This window comes from Homalodisca vitripennis, chromosome 7 (genome assembly GCF_021130785.1).
Source record: "Homalodisca vitripennis isolate AUS2020 chromosome 7, UT_GWSS_2.1, whole genome shotgun sequence".
NCBI classification, from domain to species: Eukaryota; Metazoa; Arthropoda; class Insecta; order Hemiptera; family Cicadellidae; genus Homalodisca; species Homalodisca vitripennis.
In genome coordinates, this window is record NC_060213.1 from 71456646 (window position 1) to 71481050 (window position 24405).

A 24405-nucleotide genomic window follows, 5' to 3' on the forward strand; every position below is an offset into this window, starting at 1 on the left:
TCTAGTTGAACTTACACTGGGAACAACAAAAATGGATGTCACTTAAATCAAGGCAACCTTAAGGATTTCAAGTGCACATCACTAACCATAAGTGTCAAGATATTTGTGTGCAATTAGGGATTGAAAGGTCTAGTGTACTGCGGAGGATGGTTGTTAGAGAATGTTAGATTATGTGAGGGAGTACTACATCCTGTCTGCTTTGGCTGGAGTGGCTGGAACGGAGGTGCTCTCTCTTTTTTCCTGATCGAGGTAGTAGTGTCTGCTATTCATCCTTATGGATCTTGACTAAAAGCACTGAGGGAGTTTTCGGCTTCTTAACCTAAGTCAATAAGAAACGTTTTAACTTTGCTGTTTTGCCACATAAATTAGGTAAACTAAAAATAATTTTGTATGTAGAGGCGTTAATTTTATATGTTAACTTTTTCAGTTTAAAATAGTATTATGGATATTTAAAATTTAATATCATTAAAGTTTAAATATCCAACTTAAAATCATTTTGGCTTTTACTCTTTTTGGCAGTATATAGTAAGTGTGTGATTTTAAACAAAGGATTAAAGAAATTCTCTTTTTTTCTAAATGAGAAACTACCGTAGTAAAAATCAATATACCTATTAAAAAATATCAAAACACTCATGTAATATAATGACAGTATGTTTTCGCTTTGGATGTTAACTTTAACAGATAAAGATTCACGTCCATTTTTTTACATGGGCCATTGTCATTTTTATATTTTGTATCATTCTGAGATATTCTCATTTAATGCGCTATATCCTCATTCTTATTCATCATTTTAAATTTCATGTTTTTAGTAACTACTTGGCTAAGTAAATTTTTAACATATAAATTTTGAAATCTAACGAACTCATCAGATAACTGAAACGTCTTTATGATATAGGTACTTCTCTCATAAATGTCTACTCTTTCTTAAGTTATAATTGTTTTTTAATAAACATGACCATGATAAAAGTAGTTCAATTTGAAGATAAAGAGGTTTATAATTAAAATTAAAAATTAACATCGCTTTATTTGTTTAGTGTCAACCTTGATGGTAGAGTTTGAGGGATAATTAGGGAGATACAAACTTGTCATGAAAACAATAATTCACAATCACGTAACTGCGCTGCATTAACTGCAATCAAAATAATTTATCTAAAAATATGATAAAGATATAGTAAAATAAAAAGTTGAAAATAAAGTAAGTACAATTAAAATACCATATACATTAAATATTGAAATATACATTTCACGGAGAGTCTTAATATTGTTATGTTCACAATGTTCGAAAACATTTGTAATGCAGCATTAAAAAAGACAATAGTAATTTTTCGACTTTAAAGAATAGTGTAAATAGTATAACATTCTGGATTATAAAACCATCATTTACTTAAAAACTATAGTTTAGAAAAACTATGAGCTACCCGAATGTAATTTTATACAGAAACCTGTACACCGTTTAAAGATATATGAACCGGTAGCTCCGTACTCCTTTTGAAACTTTTAAACTCTTTATCTCTGCAACTGAAGCAAATAGATAATTTTAAACGCTTTATAGTTTGATTTAAGAGTTACTTTTTAAGCCTTGCTTTTTATTCAGTTCAAGAGGTACGGTATTCAATTCTAATCCAACCAAAGTTTTCACTTTTTTGTTTTAACTTTAACACAAGTATAGTTTTATTAAATTATATTTTGTTACTCTTAGTCTTAATTTATCCTCACAATCCATCTGGTCCAAACATTTTATTCATTCGCATAATTTTATTATTTTGACTTGCTTTATGACTAGGGTTTACATTAAACATTAAATATTACAGGATTAGTATTGATAAATATTCATTCCAGTATCATTTTTCAAATTCCTTTATAATTCAGATGCATTACTTAAACAATTCTTGTGAAAAATATGATCTTTAGTGATACAATAAATAAACGATAATTTGTACTGAATCGTATCTTAAATATATTAGTCAATGGATAAAAATACATGTCCCCTCGGTAGGTACTGGGCAGTGACGAACATCGACTATATCCACCAGAGGACGGCACGGAGGATAGGGTTCATGATCCTTATCATCTGGTCGGTCTCGTTCCTCGTGTGTATAGCGCCGCTGCTGGGGTGGAAGGATCCAGGATGGGAGGAGCGTATCACACAGAACAGGACCTGCCTAGTCAGCCAGGATATCGGCTATCAGGTCTTTGCCACGGCCTCCTCCTTCTACCTGCCACTACTCGTCATCCTCTTCCTGTACTGGAGGATATTTCAGACCGCCCGGAAGCGGATACGGCGGAGAGTGACCGCTTCAGCAGCTACGTCAGCAGGACAATCCAGGAACCCGGCGACCGGTGGCGTCATAGCAGGTGGGTAGCATGCTGTCCTGCACGACTGCTCGGCTTGGCTTGACATATACATGTGGTTGAAAGTAACAACTTTAAGTAACTCATTAAACTATTTGCTCTGAGGATTAAATGGTAATGGTGGTTAACCCAGATACTGAACACGTCACTTGTATTAAACGTAAACAGATATATAGTAGGCCAAAACTTCTTATAGGTTGATTTTAATATCAAATATAACAGTAGGGAGTCTGCACAAGCCGACATGACTACAACTATAAACACTTATTTAAGCTAACTATGGGTCGAATTATTGTTTTAATTAGGCTATAAAAGACCTAGTAGGTAATTGTATAAAACAATAAATTTAAAGTTAAGATTTTCAGTTCTTAGTGCTATTAAATATATTTGTTTATTTCTCGATTTATAAAAATATGGATATTAAATATAATTGTTAAATATCGATATTCAAAAATAACGTGACACTTTCTTCTATGTGTATTTCTTTTCAAGGAGAGGTTGATTCCGTGTTTTAATTCTTATCCTGCCCGTACGCATAGGCCACTGGCATGTGCGAGAGCCTTATCAAACAGAATAGTGGGGAAAGTCCATACCGAACAATTTAGATGTTTAATAATGCTTATATTCAACAAATTTGTAAACACAAAATATAAATACTGTGATAGAATACAAGAAAGATGGTAATGTGGCAGGTTTTTTTAAACTTTACTAATATAATAATGTACGATAATGTAATGTATAATAATGTATATGTATTTTTTACATTTTAACGTCATATATGTTTATCTATCTTTATAATAAACAGAAAGGAATACTTTACAGTAAAATAAACGATTCTAGTGTTAATTGTATTTTTCCAATAATAAACATTGTGTTATTACGCCTACGCTTTTATGTTATACAATTCGCCTATGGATTTTACATTAGAGATAATTATATATTTTTATCTTAAATAATTAAAATAATTATGCTTATGGGTTTCAAAATCATTCTTTTTGATTGAGATTTTATTATAAAAACTCTGAAATAAAAACCTGACTAAAATTGTACTCGTTCATTTAACGTTTGTGACTACATATTAAAGTTTCCTTCGTGTAACCCGACTGTAATTAATGTTTTGCAGCGCTCCTCTCTAATGTTGATTTCAGTCGCACTCTACTCCCTGTACACATTAATAAAGGCGGTGCCGGCGGGGGAAAAACATACATTCTTCTCGCAAAACCTACCTTTCCTCAGCTCAGGGCAATAACCATTTGTTTGCGTCTTAACGTCTTGGAAGCATCTGCCCCAGTACATTTATTTTGATGGTAGTTTTTTTATTAAGCCCTTAATGTTACACACATTGTACTTGTGAAGTTTTATTTAATAATAAAATGTGTATAAGTATATTCATAATTATTTAAAGGTATATTTATTTTAAGAAAATATAATGATGGTATATCGGACACCATCATAAATTAATCATATAAAATATGATATGATAGGTTTTAAATAACTCATATAAAATGTGTACTTATCTTTGTGCCTTGCATCTCATATCTGTAGTTGTAATTCTAACAGAAATTACAATAAAACTACAACTTAAATTCAATTTTAATGGGGTGCTGAAATCCATACAGTAATATATGTTAGCAGTCAGACAATATTTTTAATAATGTTACATCATTATATCTAAATAAACAGAGTATTTTACGCTATTTTATTTTGGGATAAATTGAAGGTATATAACTAATACTTGTGTTTGAATGTTATCTATCATAATATCATATTTATTATAAATGTGCTTTCGAATCAATGGTGCAATTATTTTACTTTGGATATATTGCTTTATGTGTATTGTAAAAATTATCGAAGTTTATATAAAGTATGAGTCTGCCCATTTTTATTCTACATAAATATCTACATGTGGTTTTACAGTCCCTGCACGTTATTTCACTTCCCATATGTCCCCACCTTATTGAATGGCAACCAACAGACCCCTGAACCGGCGGCAATGATGGTTGAAGTTTTGTAGCTTTCTAACTTTGTAACTTTTTATACATTTTACAGAGATTTCTTCATGTTTGGCAAGTATATATTTCCTTCCTCTTTTTGAAATATATATGATGTTTTATTTGATAATGTAATGGGTTTATATAAATGTTTAGGCTTATTGTGCAATTTTTCATATCTTATTCTTTATATCTCATTTATTAGAGGTAATCGTTGTTAAGGCTAAATTTAATTCAATTTCATAATTTATACTTAAAAATTCATTCAATTATAGTTGCATAAGGCTGTTAATTAATTTAGTCTATGTATTATTACACGTTTAGCACCATTGGCTATTATTGATTTTATGAATGAACTACAAGTTTAAAGTTAAAGGATATGAGACTTGAATATTAGAACTATATCACAGTGACATTATTGATATTTCATAACACAGACTAAAAATATTCGTAACAACACTGTTAATTATAAATTCGATGTCTAAAAGTCTGAAATTTTCTCGAATATATTGCGTCTACTCTCCTTGTAGCAGTTTTCTCCTGATATTAGTATAACTATTTACTTCTTCACTTCCATACACGTAATCATATAAAGGCACCCAGATTAAAATCAAGAGTAGAACATGATTCAGGTTCTTTAGATATTAAAGCATATCTATTGTTCCTTTTGTCATATGTATTGTTGTTTGTAAATGATCTTATTGTTACACTTACTGCTAATGTTACCACACAGATACCTAAGGAATTGTAATCGATAAAAAGCAGTTTATTTTACAACTGGTTTTTCAAGGTTTTTTTATGTTTATTTTATGAATAAAGCTATAATAATAATATAAAATAGTTTATTTATGCAAATAATGGCATATTGGCACAACTTATTCAAATATCACTTATTATTTAGTTTACCTACGCCTTACATATGCCATTTATCTCTAGTTTACATCTTCTAATAAACTTGTATTTTCTTAATCTTATTAGGATACTTCCTGAGGTTTAACAGTGAAAAGTTAAGCGCTTAAATGGTAAAGAATTGAAACATTGGGACATAAAAAAATCTATAACTGATTCAACTGACCGTCCAAGGTAGAGTTGCTAAACGCACTTTCGATTTTCATGATTCAGCTTGACTCAATTAGACCTAGTAGTACTATATTTACACGTTTTTGATTTTTATTATTATTTGTGGAAATAAAAAAAGTATTTTTGTTTTATTCAAACAAAACTATGAAAAAGATAATACAAAGTAGTTGTGGATACTCAGTGTCGACAGTATATTGATTTAGACAACGCTAGAGTGTACGTTGAAGGGAATACAGATAGGTTTGTGATGGATATTGATTTATAATAATCACAGAAAATTGTGAAAACCACTGGTTAGGAAAAAGAAGTTCTTACAAAATAATACTATTTCAATGCAATGATGTTAACCCTCTGGTTCTAGGTTAGCGTATTCTGTTGCAGGCCTATGTGCTGCCGGTGCGGCGGGCGGGAGTGGAGGGATCGCAGCAGCGGTCGTGGGGGTCATAGGAAGACCGCTGCCCACCATCTCAGAGGCAACTACCACAACGACCACAACCGCCTTCACCAACGTCAGCTCCACCAACACGAGCCCCGAGAAAGGGTCCTTCGGGAACGGTTTGGAGGCCGATCCCCCCACAGTGGATCTCGGATCCTCTCCGTACCCTCCACCGCCGGTGCACCACCATCCACCCAAGAGAAAATCCAAAGAAGCTGCGGACTCTAAGAGAGAACGCAAAGCCGCAAAGACTTTAGCTATCATTACCGGCGCTTTTGTAGTCTGTTGGTTGCCATTTTTCATAATGGCCATCCTCCTCCCCATATACAATGGGGATAAGTTTTCTCCCTATATGATAGCACTGTTCCTCTGGCTAGGCTACTTCAATTCCACCTTGAATCCTATTATTTATACAATCTTCAGCCCTGAGTTTCGTCACGCCTTCAAGCGCATTCTGTGCGGACGTTCCAACTCCATACGTCGTCGAACTCGTCATCTCGGCGTCCGCCATCTCCACTAATTCCCTTTCCAAAACTTCCTCCCCTCTGGTATTTTTTCCTTGATTTGGTTCCTTTCTATACATTATTAATTGAATATTATCTTTTACTTCCGATCAACTGTTCCGATTCATTTTTGTGCTTTTTTACTTCCTCCCTCGTTGCGTTTTTCTTCCACAAAGTAAAACCTCTTTTCCTATGTTTTCCTTATTTTTAACCCTCCATTTAAAAAGGTCCTTGTCCATATAGTCCCTTTAGTTACCCCCTCACCACCTCACTTCTGACGCACCACCTGAGCTCCGTGGTCCGCCCACAAGTGAGGTCAGCGTCTGTGATCCTAGTTAAATGTTTTGTACCGATCATCAACGACTTAATAGACTAGTAAATGTTACCAATGTTAGTAATGTACTTTTGTTCTTAATTTGTAGCCTTTTGTTCCTTAAATGAGCATATCTACCCGTAAGACTACCCAGAGTGATACAATTGTAGTGAGGTGTTGGTAGTGAATAATTAATTGTTGTTTACCTTAAAAACCTGTTTTGGGAGTAAATCTGTTGTTTGTGATTAGTGTTTTAAAAACAGTAAATCAGTTGCAAGCATAAAAATTACTTTAACAACGGAAAACCTATTCGTTTCCTGAAAAGTATGTTTTTAATAAGAATAAAATTATGACATAACAGCCTCATTGAACAGCAAAGTGTATTCTCAGCTCAAAGTGGATTAACATTAAAAAGATTTAAATTTTATTGGTTAATAATATACTATATATTATAAATTATAACTTATTTTTCAGATTTTAGTTTATAATTCTTAAACAAGCTCTTGCCAAATAAAATTAAGTAATTGGCCTTTAAAATCAGTTAAACGCTAAATGTAAATTAATATTGACTGTATTTAAAAATGAATGCTTGGATTAATTATACATTTTATTGTTTAAAAAAATATCTATACTCCAAATGGATTCTCCAAAACCTTAAAACACTTAGGAACAAAAAGTAAATTTCCTCCTCAGTTTTAATTCATACAGTTGTTTGGTGTTACAGTATTTACCAAGTAAATTAAAAATTAAATTAAATAAGGGTACTGTTAGTAAATTAATTTGGTTTTTAATGTTTTTGTCTAAATATTTAAAAATATATTAATTGAACGATAGAGTTCCATATTTTTTTGATTTTGATATAAGATTATATTAATATCCCCAATTAAATAAAGGGATTTCATTCAAGAAAATATATACATCAATAATGAAATCTAAAAAAATTGACTATCAATAATAAATATTGTCTGTATGTAATCATATAATGGGAAACTATACTAGATGAATTAAATATATCTATTATCTTATTTTTATGCTGATATGTTTAATTTCATAATATCAAGCAGTCTTGTTTAATTTTTTTTAAACAAGACTGCTTGATTTTCTTATTATTACTACTTGATACTACACTTATTAGTAAATTATCATTTAATGTATCGTTAAGTATATCAAATGTAGGCCTACCTACTGAATTCGAACCGTGAAACTATACAAAATCATTAAACATTAATCATAACCTAATTAATTGGTCAAAAACGCTGTTTCAAAAGAGTTATAGTGTAATACATTCTGTAATTATAGTATATGTATGTAACTTCCAACAAAATCCTTTTATTTAAACTTGGTAAAATGTGGTTGTAAAGTTTTAATCAGTAAGGGTTATATTCGGAATCGACCAAAGTAAAACTAAATCTTTTTAAATGGAAAATTGTACTTACTCAGCGTTGTGTTTTTTGACCAATGACAATGCTTATATGAATTATTTGTTAAACTAGCAATAAGATTTTTGTAGTTATCGATGTATACATGTATGATATTTCTGTATTTTGTAAATATTTGTAATACAAGAACCATGTATATAAAGTGAATAACAATCAATAGTCTAAGTGTCTGACCAAATGGATCAAACTTTTGTTGATGAAATTTAAATACAAGTCAAACTACGGGTATATTTTTAAACGACCGTAAGTCTATCATTATCAAAGAGTTGTTTTAGATATTTATGTCTATGAAATATTAAACATAACAACTTAAGTACCTTGTAAGTGAGCGTGGAAAATCATTAAAATAATTTAAATTTGAAATCTTTGCCATAAAGTTACTAATATTTGGTTAGTTATCATTAATTACTAAATGTACTAATGTGAATACTACAATAAAATCATGAAATTTGTAACAGTTCTAAAACCTTGACCTTTTCTAATATTTTCTTGACCCAAAGTGGCAGATTCTTGTTAGCTTAACAAATGTTGACAGGTAGTAAATTATTTCTTACTTTGTACCAAATACTTTTAAATCTGTAAAATTTATATGTTGAATGTTGTCGGAATTTAATTGTTTTTCTTTTCTGTACTGCTCAAAATGGAAAAAATATATATTTGTTGGAATTAAAATAACTCCATATTGTATTACTTTTCTACCAAATAAACTGATCTCCGATTTTAAAACTTGTGGTTACTAATTTTAAACTTAAGATTTAGGTTATAATATTACAATAAACTGATAGACCAATTTCAAAATTAGCGAAATGTTCAGTTTAGTTTTAAAATATGAAAATAAAATAAAAACTGTTGGTTTAAGTGACGAAATAGCTAATTTGCACCCATGATATCTAATGATAATTTGTACAAGGTATATCTATTGAATATTATCCAAAATTACCTTTCTTTAAACTAAATCCCATGAATTTCTACTACATTACTTATAATCACTCAAAATCACGTTCAAAACCGTTGTGACTCCTGAAAAACGCTAAATTTGCAATGAATCTGTAAGAATTAAATAAGGACTGAGCAACCATTCGTCAAACCATACCTAATTCTTAGCCACCGTAATATGAATATTAATATAAATTGTAAAGCCTAATACTGCTCTCACATATTACCTGTTACGTTACACCACAATTACGTGTTTAAAATTTTAACAATTCAACGGATAGTTTCATGTTTAAAGAAACCTACACCTTTCTATTATGTAAAAACTTATGCTATGTATCATTATTGCACAATTGTTTACAAATCGTAATTTTTTATCACTCGGATATGAAGTAATAACACAGTTTTATTTTCAACTTAATTTAAAATTAATTTTAAACACTTTTAACCAATACACGTAGAATTACAAATATATTTAAATATAAAATTCAGAGAACTGTGAAACCGTTGTATTTTTTGTAATACTGGAAATGTCACTATTTTCAAACGTTTTAAAATACGGTACTAGATTTAATTCCAGACAACAACGTTTGTATGTAGATTGCCATCCAAGTATAAATGGGACTTGCAATAGGATAATAACGAGAGAGAGGGAACTTCGTGTAACTGAGTTACAAGGAGTTATTTAGTTAAGCAATTACGTCATCCGGCCTACTGCTTCCAGTTACGTCCCGAGCAACAAGTCCTTCTATCTTCCCGCTTAAATATAGTAGAACGTTCATTTCATTGGATTTTCTCTCATATAAAATAGATAACTTTTGTAATAACGTAATTAAGCTTAGAGTCGTTACTTAAGAGACATACTCTTGTTAATGGTTTTGCTATTCGAACGAGATAGTAAGTAAACAAGGTATACCTTTAAGAAAAAATAACTATTTCGTTCGCTCTTAACGCGTAAATGAGCTATTTTGTAAATATAATTTTTTTATCAAACCTGCCATAAATAGTTGTGGAGAAACAATATATCCTGTATAAAATCAGAAACTAAGTGTGTTTATTTTTTTAAGTTAATTTAGGATTCTTTCGTACACTTACTGCTTAATTCACAATAAGTATTAAATAATTTATGAAATCCAATCTTCATTATCCTTTAAATAATATATTAACAAACAAAAATTATACAAGAAAACATTGATATATTATTTTAGTATTTATTAGTTACGTGGTTTTTTTAACAGAGTGCCGGGTTTCCTGGGTGTAGTAGTTCTTAGCCATTCGGCTTATTGTGCCCCCTCTTTCAGGTTCAAGTTTAGTCAAATCGCAGGCATTTACAAAACCACGAGATGTTCTGAACAATGCTCACCTGTTCCAACCCCTCTTCCGTATGCCTAAGAACACTTATGGACCTTGAGCGTTTGCTCTGTAATGCCGGTCATTCAAGTATGACGTGCTCGACTGTTTCGTCAGCCACGCCCACCTACGTTAAAATATTTATGAAATTGACTACGTTATAGTAGAACATAACATAATATATAGTAAAATATATCGAAATGGCCTTAACACCATATAAGGGAATATACTCCTTTTAAAAAGAGCTACCGATTCCTTTTTAAACCTTATTTATTCTGCTCGTAATCATAGGCAACCTATCAAACAAAAGAAGGGGGAAATTCGATACAGTTCAAGGTTGATAGCCCTGCTCAAAAGTGCTGACACAGACAGAATTTCAATCTTTTTTACATACGGCTTAAATCTAAAGTCCGCTTGGCTATTGGTTCTACATGTGACAAGTGTAATAAAATGGAACACTGTATGGCACATTAAATTATTGACAGCAATCACACGGTGTACAAGTGAAAAAAGGAAAATAAATACAAAATCAGATTATGGTAGTTATATTTATTCAAGAACAATATTAATTCTAGCCTTAACTATTGGCAACCCTAAAATTTACCGTATTTGTTGAGCTTGAACCTCGTGATGTAAATCCCATTCAGTTATATTTTTGTTATATCTGTTCATCGTGTTATACCTCACGATTGAATATTATCTGAATAGATATGACCTCACCCATTCTGTATAAAACATAAAAGTTGGTGTGTTTCATCGATTCTAAAAACAAAACACCTAGAAATAGGTACCTAACTCTTTGATTAATGAAACTCATCATACAAGAATAACTTCGATAAATTTTGAGCCATAGTCTGTTCCTTTTTGAGAAAAAAACGTGTTTCATGGTGGAAATAAGGAGATTATAAATAGCTTGTTACGCTGTATTTTTCTTGCAACTAAAACTGCATCGAATTAAATAGAAAACTAAAGCAATTTATTTTTTAACTGATATAAAAATTTTTTTTAATTAATTATTAAAATCATATTTTTATATCTTACTGCACGTAGAAATTTTTCAATTATCATGTAGTTTTGTCTAAATTGCTGTGCGTAGTTTATCAGTACTGGATGGAGTATTTGATGGAACTCTGATAAACAAGGGAAAATGAGCTTAGTAACAAGTCAAGCTGTCGTTAGTTTTAAATAAGTCAAGTAGTTTGTATACGTTATTTGCTCATTATATTCCAAATTAAATGTATAGTTATTAGTAATTCTAGCAAACTAGTTTATAGAGTCATTTGGTTGCAAAGATTGAAAAATAACACAATTAAAATTGCAACAAAGATTTTTAAGAATAAACTACGTAGGTACCAAACGTTATCCGGGCATTTTATTTTCTTCAAAGGATGAAATAATAACGTATATGCATCATCAGCAACACTAGATGAGTGCATGGAAACCGATCAACTGCCACGAAAAACGTCACGTCCACAGGACAATAAAAGGGTATCTACAAGAACCCTGCAAATCCAGACAGAACCATTTTCTCCTTTTTTATTGGGCCTTACTAAATGTTAATTATAAATCTTTCACTTTATTTAATTCAAGCACTTTCTAAAGAACTGACATCTATGTCTACCTATCGCAGATATAACCTTTAAAATATTTAATAGTAGATTAGAAGTGTAATAAAATTACTAAGAACTTCTACCTTTATAAAAAGAAGGTAAAACAAGAAGGGAAAACCTATGCTAAATGCATCAGCTTGTTGTATAGTTATAATCCAAAACACTTCCAAGTTTTGTGTTAGTCATCCAGTTTTTAAATTGCATAACTATTAATTGTCTCTCCTGACTTGTCAAAGGTAAGATTTTACTGTTTCTGTAAAAACGTTGGGTATAATGGTTTGTGTAATGCTGTCATACCTCAATAACTGTCTATATTATAAATCTATGATTTAATACATATTTTACGATTATATGATCCAAAATAAAAGTTTGACCGTAGATTAACCAATTCTTTCCAAAATAGCAGTTGGAGTTTAAAGATGTTACAATGTTTCTTTTGTTCAAATAAATGATTGCTCTTTTATTATTTAATCATAAAATTTCCGGAAATTATTTTGTTTTCTATATAAGCTTTATATGCATATTACATGAGAGGCTGGAAAATATTTAATTTCTGTCTGTCTGTCCGTATGACATCTCAAAAACAAACTAACCAGACAAGCTAAATTGTTGTAGTAAAAACTAGATGATAGTTAACTCCAATCCATGGTACTTGACTGAATGTTAGCATATATTTTTTTTTTTAATTTCACATTTGGGTACTCATGTTACCAATAACACAATTTTTGTTATAAATGAAAATGAAACACTAAATTCGAAAATGCATATATCAATTCGGCTAATTCCTTTAAAATATTTGTTGAAATTCAAAGCAGGTTTATACGAACAGAATGATCGCGAAATATCCATGAAATATTTTGTAATTCAGAGAATATTTTAATATTTATGTTTTATATTTACAGACTATTTCACAAACTACAGAGTGAAAAACAACACGACTTGTATAACCGATATTTTGAAATATTATATGAACTTAGTAAGAATTTCCCCTATTACATTATTATTCGCTTTATAAAAGTAATAGGGTTCTCAGGTCTACGTTTGCAATATTAGTTTTCCTCATCGTGACAAGAGGAACTTAACTATGCCACTGGAAATATATTTCAACGAAAGGGGTTTAAAGAGACGGACGTAGATGCTTTTTGACAGAAGCAGGTTTCCGAGAGCTAAGTGTGTATATTTATCTGAATAACATGGAAAAATTTCACGGTAAGTGAAATTAAACTGCCTGAAGTGGAAAACCTTTGACTTCAGGAGGCTTTTCCTACGTATTTATGTATCTTTCCTTCGGGAAAACCAAACAAAACCTGCTATAGCATTGAGAATATAAATTAAATTAAAAGGTCAGAAGTTAATACGTTTTTATCGGGATATGTTTCTAAAATAAATAAATGCAGACAATACAACAAACTTAACTGTACCAATATAAATTAAATTAAACGGCCGGAAGTAGACATCTTTTGACTAAATTGACTAATAGATAAACTCAACTATGGCACTTAAGAGTTTTTAGACCAGAAGTAGATTACAAATACTAGAATTAAACTTTTTATAATTTAATTGAGAGGTTTTTGTGGCATATAAATTCGTATTTTCTTTGTCGGATCAACAAGGCAAACTCAGCTGTAGCGTGACAAATATAAGAGACTCGAACCAGAAATGCTCATACACACGTGAAATTCATTCATTTAAACTTTGAACCTCTAAACCATGAAATACTATATAGCCAGTTTATACCTAACTGTGTGTGAACTATTGCGTATGGCTCGATCATATTACATTATTAGTGCTTTTATTAAACTCAGGACACCAATTTTAAAATTTGCGTGCTAGTTGATGAATAAATAATTAGTTTGTAAAAAACTAAGTGTTTTGCACGTGATAAAAGATTTTTAAACGGGTATTTTTCAATATAGAGCAAAATTGAAAAAATAATAGAGTGGAAAAAGTACATTAAAATTCAATAAAAATATTTTATTATATATCTCTCTTTCGTTTGACCCTTATAGTACAAGGGAATTTTTGTTTTTTAAACATTTCTGTGACACCTAAATTTATGAAATAATTGTGAATATGCGATGTAGCAAAATATCCCGAAAACCCCAACCCTTATATCCTTGGGATCCTTGTGTATATCCTTGGACTTTACATTTTTCGAGAAACCTCATTTCTTCATAGACAAAATCGAGTTATGTAATGGTGAATGTCCAGCCATTGAGTATGGATGAGTGCCAATAAACCCTATCACTATGCAGCCTGACATAACTTCTCTTTTGTCTCTTGTCGAGATATAAATATATATTTTCTGTATGATTGTATAACGGTCTATCTGTCGTCACGACATATCAAGATGAAACGGGCAGTATATAATAAATCTTGTATGCAATCTCTACACTTTTTACGGGACACGTGTTGTGGCATACTCAAGCACCTTATTATTAAATGTGAATGACAAAATTTGTTCATAAACGCCAAATCTCGATAACAGTTGGATTAATTAGAAAAAGATTTGGTGTTAACTTGAATATTTTGTAGTCGGAAAAATTATAATATTTAAGTTTCATAATTAAAATTTTAACGGAAACTTAACATCTTATGACACTTTAATTTTTAGCTCGATAAAGTGGCAAAAATATTTGTTTACAATAGAAATTTTAGAATACTGCTAGATTAGTAGTGATGCAGGTAGCAAAGGCAAAGTTAATATATTAAATCAATTTCAAATTCGGCTAATGGTGATTTTAAAACTATTTGTATTACTATTTAAACACCTTTATAAAATCAAAATTAATAAAACAGGTGTGTAAGTAATGTTAGGTAACTCGAAATAGGTGGGCTTATTGAAATTATATTTTTCTATCGGTATTAGAAGGCTTAACTAGAATCACCAGAAATTTCTTACAACGGAAGTATATGACAAGGCTACAAGTAAATTTAATGAGGTTTCTGAGACCTATATACCTTGATCAATAAAATCCTATATATGACTTCAGATATTCTATAATTTGAACCGAAAATGATACTAAATGTAAAGACAGGTATCTCCAATCCACTTAACCACAAAAATTGCATTGAATATTACTAATATATGCCTACTTACGTTTTTAAAACTTTATATGACTCCATAATATGAATATTTCTACTATATGATTTAGTCCTCTTACTAAGTAATACACGGATTTAGATTTTTCGAATTGATTGGGAAGACTGGAGTAACAGTTTGTTATAAACATCTGTATTTTATAGTAAAACCATAATTAGGGTAGCACTTTTCAGATAAAAATCGTTTAAATGTAATACAATTTTTAATTCTTAAGTTTTCTTAAAATCTAATTCAGTCGGGTTTGAAATATTCAAATATGAGTTTATAATGCACTACCACTTACGCCTGGCATAGTACGCGATTTCCTTATGAATAACCGATACATCTAACGATTATACTTTTTAAATGGCATAACAAATACTTCTGTACAAAAGAAATAAACAGTGGAATATATGTCTTTTAATCAATTCCAAAATAATTGGAATTTAAATTTAAAAAAAACCTTTTCGGCCCCTGAAGTCAGAAATTAAAACAGGTTTTTAAGAATAGCAATACACAAATTTTTCTTCTAAGTTCCTTTTTATTTAAATGGATAGGTCCAACAATTTCAAGCGGAAGAATACTCAACCCTTAATATTTTAGTGAGAGAATTATGATGCAATACAACGGAGTACTATGATAATTTTAAATCGGATTTTGGTAAGTTATAATTTCAGTGTTCATTTCTAAGAGGTTATCCAAACAAAATTTCCTTTCGCTTTATTTTAGGATTAATGCGTGAGACATCACTTCTGACTCGAAGGAATTATATTTCACAAGTAATATTAGATTGTCTTCTTGAAACGATTAAACACAGATATACATATATGACTTTAAAAGCCCACATGTATTACTCAAAAGATTTCTACTTTCAATTCCTCAAATCTTCTTGTGGTCTAAGTTAATCCAGATGCCCTAGTAGCGTATGTATTATTGCTTCTATTAAACATACTATGGATATAGTTACATTTATGGTAATTTGAATGGGAAGTAGAGATATAATTTTGGAGTTACTTATTGAGAGGTTCATATGGTAAAGAAATTTGTCAATGGCTCTCATTTTACGTTTATATCATGAAGAAGCACTTCCGATTCGAATCAATTATCTTTTACAATCCATAACAGAGTTTGCATTGTCGCCACGATTAAAACTTTTGCAAATACACTTGGTCTGAGAAACATACTTTAGACTGTTACACCTTAGGTGTTTTGAAGTAATTTCAATCTTAGTTATTCTAGGTCTCCTAGTAGCATTTGCTTTGTTGCTAGAACAAGAAAATATATACTTACATGCACCTGTCTTCTTCAGTCGAAAAACGTCTTCTTTTTCAATTAATTGTAATCTACTTCCAGTCTTAGATATCATCAGTGACGTACTAGCGTTCTTGTGAGTTTGGCCTCACCTGGAAAGTACATACATACATACACGTAGGTATAAAAAGCACAATTTTTTAACTATTTCGGTCAAAAAGCAACTACATTCGGTTCTTTTAATCTACATGCGATAGAGGTAATTTTCGGTGCAATAGTAATTTTTTGTATTTTGCCTCTATCAATAAAATATATACATGCATTTATAATTTGTATTGTACCCTATTTACCACCGTAATCCGTTTTTACAGCACACAACACATATGTGTTAACATGTACCTATCTAGGACAACGAGAATAAAAAAAAATTAAATAAAATAAAAAAAACTGTTCTTATATGAGTTTTAGCCTCATTTACACCCCTATGTGTAGATCATTTTTGTGAAAGTTTTTCTATCTGTCTGTTGAGAGTATAAGACCTGTGTTACAGAATTTTTATATTTCAATATAAAGTAATTGAATTTTGACATTTAATTTACACTAGTGTTTGTTGTAACTGACCAAAAATGTATTTTTGACAAGTTTTATATTGAAATATCCTTAATCAATACAAAATATACAAAATCAGGTCCAAGGTTAGAATTTACGTTCACTGTGGCATAGTGCTTGGGGTAGCATGTCGACAGATGCACTTTATGTTCAAAATGTACCACGATCACATAGAGCTTAATTACAATCTAATTATTCCTGATGACTATACGCGAACTGTATGTAATTAGTTATGAAAATGTGTCACATCACATGTACCAATGAATGATCACCTAATCTACCTAGAAAGTTTAATTAAAACTTTTAATTAGTTATAATTTTCACTTAATTAACACACTTGTTGAATGAATATGATCCGTATAGAAGAGATATCTCCAAACTTGCCTGAATTGATTCAAGGTCGAAAATCATATTCATAATACAATATTAATTTAAATTTTTATTCATAAAGTAACATATAATTTTATCACTATGTGAGCCTTAGGTTTTCTGTATGGAGTGTCTATCCTCTACAATTTTATTGAAATTATTTTATTTCCTGTTCTAACATTGTTACTAATAATTATACAACATATCATTTTATGTTTATCAGACGTTGAGATCTGCCAGAATCCGGAATTTATTAGTAGCTGGGAGCATCTTTAGTACGAGAACTCATACAATTTTAGTCTATAGATGTTGATAGCATCCAGAGACCCGCACCAGCCAATATTATTTTATAATATACCTAGAGGCAGATGGTTCAACAGGAAAGGAGATCCCCGATACTGGAATTATGCCTATTCCGAAACAGCACAGAGTGAAAACGTTGTAAAGCTGAAGGTTACCAACTACCTGGAGCTCTCAGAAGTCGGGAAAATATGGAAGTGAGAATTTTTAAGAGATCATGAGCTCTCATAAAGGCCGTGAACTCTTAGAGACCGAATGTTTACAGAGACCGAATATTCCAGAATTCGGAGGTTATCAGAGGCCGGAAGTTCCAAGAAAACTGATTACACGATTTACCTCATTTGAATGACAGAAATGGAGTTTTTTATTTTAGCCAGACCACTATATAGCACAGAGTTTTTTAAGTTATTTTCTTCACTCTATCCTGAAACATTCCTGAGATATCCGAAACATCGTAAGCTTTAATTGACCAGAGAAGCTTCTTTTAGTAACTGGAATCATCCAAATGTCAGAAGCATCCAGAGGTAAATTTTTTAAATGTAACATGAAATAGCAAATCCTTCCCTAAACCATCTTTATCTCAGAATAGCTTTGTAAGCCATTCGAATAGGGTATGCCTCTGACTTTTTCCTTTATTCCGCAACAAAGTACGAGGCTGCAGTTATCGTTAGTTACTGTTGTATTAGTTAATACTGTTAGTATTAGCTCAAAACCTGTTTGATATTATTAATCAGCGTAATCCAGGAGTTTTCAGAAGCTCATTGGTTCAGAGGGATAGATTTTTAAATGCCAGGTAAAGTGAACTGCAACAGACATTTACTTTCGCTTTTGGTAGACAAACAAAAAAGACTCTTCTGTATATTTATGGCAAAACAAATAGTCAAGAATATCTTTACCCATATTAGAATTCAACGGAAATCTCCATAAAAGTTTGGCCTATGAACGATAAGGTCTTTTTCATACATCTACATTACTACGTCGAGGGAACAAAATATTTTTAAGAATAAAAATGTGAGCCGTGATCCTTATTTAAAAAGAAACATTAAATTAAAACTATAAATAAATATTTACGTCACAGTATGAAAAATGTAGTACTGAAAACTTAATTTAAATAAATTACTTAATACCGCGAAATGTTTTACGCAAATTTTCAATAACAAGGCAACATAAAATTAGATTTACGAATAGTACTTACGAGTAACATATCATTGTATGTTCCTTATCTTATTCAGACTAAATCTATAAATGGGGATAGAATGTTATCCCGATATTTCATGCATAGATAGTTGAGAAGCAACCAGGATAGATACAGCCTTCTAATTTAAATTCTTAATTTAAAAAGTACCTATATAGTTTATATAACAGCTCTTCGAGGGATCACATTCAATAAGTATCGAGTCTCTAGAGATATACAGATTCTTTAGATTAATTTATGTATGATTGAACAAAGGGCATATTCTGTAATGATTTGATAGTTACATTGATGGAAAATCACTGTAATAAGATTGAACTATGTATATATGACGTAACATAACGAAATTTAGTCATTGCTTACATCAAATTGATGGAAAAAATAGTGATGATATAATGGTTATTTACTATTTATTATAAGTCATATGTTCTTAAGAAGTAAAATACTAAAGCAGAATAACTTGGCTGACGAAACTGTATACTATGTATGAGCTGGAGAACTCTTGGAAAAGTAATTCAACTGAGGAAACCTCCGAGGGCACTTAGTTTCTTGTGCGGAGCAGACATCGCCAGTTCGTTACCTCGCCCTAGCAGATTTATCTGTTCCGATTCTCAACAGTTGTTTCTAAAGATTGCGAAATATTTCTTTTTGTACTTAAATTTATTCATACAATATTGAAACGTGTTCCTAAATACGTTAACATATTTTTATATTTTATAATCAATGATTTGAATACATTACTAAAAATGTTGCTTTTAGAAAACCTACAAATTTATGCTTTTCATGACAACACGAATGGTATTGTGATTATCTGTAAATGTAGGATAAATGTTTGTGGTCCTTTTTCACCTGTCTATCAATAATACTATTGAATTTGATCTTTTTTAAATAAACTCATATATAGATACATAGATTATATATATATATATATATATAAAATACATATTGTATAAAATATAATATATTATATGTATATATTGGATTAAATGAGTTTTATTTTTTCTAAATATTTCTGTGTTGTTGCTGATTACGTATTGTGCTGTAAGCGTATCTCTTACAAATAATTTTTAATAATGGAATAAAAACATAACAACTCAACCAACGTATGATTACGTAGAGTTTACGTCATGCCGATAAGTTAGCTAGACTCTAAGCACGTATAACCTTGACCCAGCTCTAAGTCAATTACACTGGATCTTATGGGACTTATTTGGTAAATGTATGTACCGTTTTTATGTTGAATTTTTGGAACACCAATTAATGCTGCTCCTCCTCAAGGGGATACAGTAGAGCATACATAAGACTTCAGGGACCCAAAAAGTAACTGTCATAACGGCAGAGCAAGATAAACCAACAGCACTGTGCACATAAAGAAACGAGAGATCGTAGTGCAAACCAATTAAAAAAAGTGTTATTTCAAACGGAAATCTAGGCCTGCTGTTGTAGTACTTTCATACATTGTGCTCTCCTATTTAGAAAATATTATTTCCGGTATCTTACAAAGTTTCCTTTATACATACTGTGGTAGGTAAACGGTAGCACATGTCGTAATTGTAAACTTGAATCGGTTGTGGACAGACAATATTGAGATCAGGGTTGAATAAATATTGAGAGTTCTAGTTAACTGATTCAATACACATCTGTAACCAGTGTAAAAGAAACATTTCGCTACCTAGTAAAGGAGTTAACATTGATATCCACTCCACTATTTCCATACCCCATATTTAATTTATATATCTACCGAATGTGCCCAACGTTTATAAAGAATGACTGCAGAGTGGAGTGTATACAATCATTTCAGTAACGCCTCTGAAGACGTTTTTAAGATAAGGTATAGAATATTATTATTGTTTTATTTATTAAATGGATATCTCACCTTTTATATTAGTTGCAATGCAGTTTAAGTGACACATAGCAGGATATAAATGTTTTTATGTGTCCTCGCGACGTGACGGTATACATTTAACTATAAAAAATTCTGTAGAGGGCGTCAACATTTACTTTAGATCCATTTTATAGCCTACACACAGTTATAATTTCCTTGTTATTTGTGGACACAAACAGAAGTTTTAGCAAACATAAAAAAGGATTTTTTGAGTGTTACTTTGTACGTAGATACTTTCGAACTTTATATACCTCGTAGGTATATAAAGTATTTACACTATTTTCTGCTGTATTTAGATACTAATGACTTCAGGATGATAAGAATATCAATATATTATTTTAAATACTTTATTAATAATTATTATGGATTACAAGTAAGTGCAATGTGGCCGTAGTTGAAGACTATGCTGTAAAACGTGATGTGGATGCAGGTCACCTTAATGGATAGGACCGACAAGGCTAGAAAGATTGGCTGTAATTACTTGCCCCCCGGTCTAGGGACACAATACTATATAACACATTTAGGAGGATAGCAAATGTGTTCCATGTCACTGTCATTGTTGTCGTCAACGAGCTTTTCATTCAATTCTAGAATAAATCATTATAGTAAGTACCATGCACATTTATAGATAGTAAACGGTGTTATTAGATAATTGTAGAGGCAAATTATTTCCCTCTACTTTTCAAAACTGACGCTAAAGGAGGGGTACTTAAAAAAAGCTATTAAGTATTAGCGTATCCTGTTAATATAAAGCCGCCTAATTAGTATTTTCAAGAACAAATTCTAATGATTGGTGTGTGCTATGTTGTATTGTGCAGTTTTACTAAACCTAACATTAGGTCCATGCTATGCCATAATAATATTCTGTTGCATACCATATAGTATGCTTTAAGATGGTAAAATACCACAAGATTAGCTAAACATCGCAATTAGGTCTTATATTCTGAGTTGAAAGGTTTGAGCTATAAAACAAACGTCATTGTAAACCAAAATGCTTTTGATTAAACTTACCATCACTCACATCTCTTCCCGTTCGTGGGGAAAATGGGGGTATAGAACCTCTGTACATATCTTCAACCACAACATTTTCTTCTTGCGATGAGGGTGCAAACCCCTAGAAAAAATATTGTGAGACTCGCTGTGACCAACACACACCACATCTTGGCCTTACTGCAACATGAACAGGTGTATAAGAAATATGACAGGAATATATGTGTGTGGTAAATATGTGAGCCAATAGAGAGTTATAACTGCAAAATGATTGTGAAACTCAAACTAATCAACACGTTCCCATATTAAAAGGTTGATTCGTTTAATGAGAGTTTATTTCTATATATTCTGACATGAGATTTTATAGAACAACGGTGTAAAATAAGATGCCATTAAGTGTGAAAGAAAAGGTAAAAGTAACAGGTGATAGTGAGACTCATTTTCTGTCTGCTCTATAAACAAGCAGAAGTGTTTCTAGGGAGACGCTTTAATGTTAATTTGTATTTTACCATTAGCTTTAAAAAGTCATCTTTTGTTTTAGCAAATTTTGGAGTACATAGATATATAAAAATTTCATATAAAAAGATTAATTAAGATTCAATGCAACACTTCAAAGTATACCTTTTTAAGGGTGTGCGTTATAGGAGTCTTGTTGTTTTTGGGTTGCAGTTACGGAATAATGTTTTGTGTATTCATAGCATATCTAATTTTATTTTTTTCTTTAACTCACTGTGAAAATGCCAAATCAAAATGCAAAATGAGTTCGCAATATTCGAGTACTTTAAGTTAAAGCCTTCGGAGCTTTTTTCGTGAAGTTTGGTTTTATAACAGTAAGAAAATGGGAGTATTTATAATATAATAGCCACAATAAATTCATTGCTGGAATACGTGTTAGAAATTAACTTTATCTTTGATATCTGCATCACTACTTATCAAGCTCTGTTCTGAAACTTAAATTGTTTGTAATTATGTAATCTAATATTTCTGTCTCTTTTAGTGTCAGTTAAATTTAAGCTATTAACCGTAAATATTACGGTTTTTCCTGAAATTAAAAAGCATTTCAGTTAAATATTAAGATTTTTCTTGTTTATAAAACAACCTCGGGAAAAACCCACTCTAAACACATATTTGAAACTGTTTGTTAGTAACATAGTAGGAGTTTGGTTATTAGAAGCTCTGTGATTAAGGAAACTAGAATAAAGAGCAAATGGTAATAGCTGAGACTTACCTTAAGATTGAAACCAGATAAATTATTGTACAGTTCGACTCTTACGATATTTATACGATCTCTACATAATAGGCGTTTTCAAGCAAAAATCTACTGATACGTGACAAACATTTTTGGGATAATTAATTTTTTATTACAGAGCACATTTCCTTTTATGTTTCATTTATTGTTCTTATTCCAATTTAGCGTTTATGTTATCACAATAAACCATTAAAATTGAAACAAGTTTCTATATAACTTTGACGTTTAATAGTCTGTAACTACGTACAATTTTGTACGCAGTAATAAGTGTATTGATAAAATTTTAACTATCAGCTACACTAAATGTACTGTAACAATACAATTTTATATTCTATATTTTATAAAGATATAATAAAGATATATATATTATTATTATATCATTTTTATTAAATCTGTTTTTTTAAATGAATAGCCGTGAAATGTGTTTTATTGTGAAGATTAAGTGAACAAAGGTATTTACTAGCACTACGAAGTTTACTAGTCCACAAAATTTACTATATAAAATAAGTATAGAATAACAATTTATTTCACTACTAGAATTTGAAAAAGATGCAGTTAATATCAGGTGTATTAACAATCATTTTTATTAACACATTTGTTACTAAATACTTCTATTGTTACGACTTCTCTAAACCTACATAGAGGGTTATCACCACATAATTCCGCTAGTCTGTACCATATTGCTTAGTAAGCAGCACCTTTACATCATTAACCCTAACCCCTCAGGCAAAAAACATATGTGTTTGATAACAGCCAAGGTATTTTATAAATAAATCACGTCCTATATCACGCGTTAAAACACTTTCATCTTGTAAGACGATATTGTAGCTATTTTGAGGGGTATTTTTACGTTTTATTATAATCCGTGATTATTTACTGATTTGGAAATACCATGTTTTCAAAGTTTTCAAACAATAAATTTGTTATATTTTCCAGTAAAATACTTCTCATTCTGAAAGCTTCACCGCAGTAGAATGGTTGGCAAATATTTCAAAATACTATTCCGTTAAAACAATACTAGTTATCTTGTGCACAGTTTTTTTATGTGATGAAACACTAGGTAAGGGGTAGGTAATAATACACAGTTACTTAAAAAACAAACTAAACTGTTTAGATGTGTTGTCATGTCCTAACTATTTCTGCGCCATCAGCAGCATTATTGAAATTTTATTTTGCCCGCCACTACCATCTGAAACTTGCCTTACCGTTTGTACCTCTTCAGGGAGATGTGTAAACTACTTTTTAGCCAATAATAGAGTAGATTTGAAAAGAACCTTTTTCCATTCAAATTCAGATATCATTTAGGAAAACACATTTTCTTTAGTAAGTTTAGATTTTAAAGTTCCGTATACGATAGTAAAATTATAAATATAAATATGCCGGGAGTAGTAGGTAGTTGGTCCAAAAGTGGCATGTTTTTTCTGGCAATCAATACTAAATGTTGCTACTCCTAAGTAGTCACCTTTAAAAA

General features: G+C 30.8%; 1 protein-coding gene and 2 long non-coding RNA genes across 6 annotated transcripts in view; 1 reads left to right on the plus strand and 2 right to left on the minus strand.

Annotated features, from left to right (window-relative positions):
* LOC124365968 (5-hydroxytryptamine receptor-like) overlaps window positions 1-8840 on the plus strand; it is a 238901-nt gene extending 230061 nt beyond the window's left edge. For both annotated transcript variants that reach the window (XM_046822124.1, XM_046822125.1), the window contains 2 exons: window positions 1997-2355; window positions 5805-8840. In XM_046822124.1, coding sequence (XP_046678080.1) covers window positions 1997-2355; window positions 5805-6379 — 934 coding nt within the window. In that variant the 3' untranslated portion in view covers window positions 6380-8840. The remainder of the gene's footprint in view (window positions 1-1996; window positions 2356-5804) is intronic.
* On the minus strand, window positions 1842-16687 carry LOC124365969. Its single transcript, XR_006922768.1, has 2 exons — window positions 16380-16687; window positions 1842-2393 (listed from the first exon to the last, which is right to left on the minus strand). It is a non-coding gene; the product is annotated as an uncharacterized LOC124365969 (long non-coding RNA).
* Window positions 16688-21028: 4341 nt separating this feature from the next.
* LOC124366545 lies at window positions 21029-22928 on the minus strand. 3 transcript variants are annotated; one of them, XR_006922826.1, is made up of 3 exons: window positions 22914-22928; window positions 21707-21865; window positions 21029-21282 (listed from the first exon to the last, which is right to left on the minus strand). It is a non-coding gene; the product is annotated as an uncharacterized LOC124366545 (long non-coding RNA). The 3 variants fall into 3 exon arrangements; XR_006922825.1 differs by lacking the exon at window positions 22914-22928 and adding an exon at window positions 22307-22321; XR_006922824.1 differs by lacking the exon at window positions 22914-22928 and having other exon boundaries at window positions 21707-22762.
* Between the last annotated feature and the right edge of the window lie 1477 nt (window positions 22929-24405).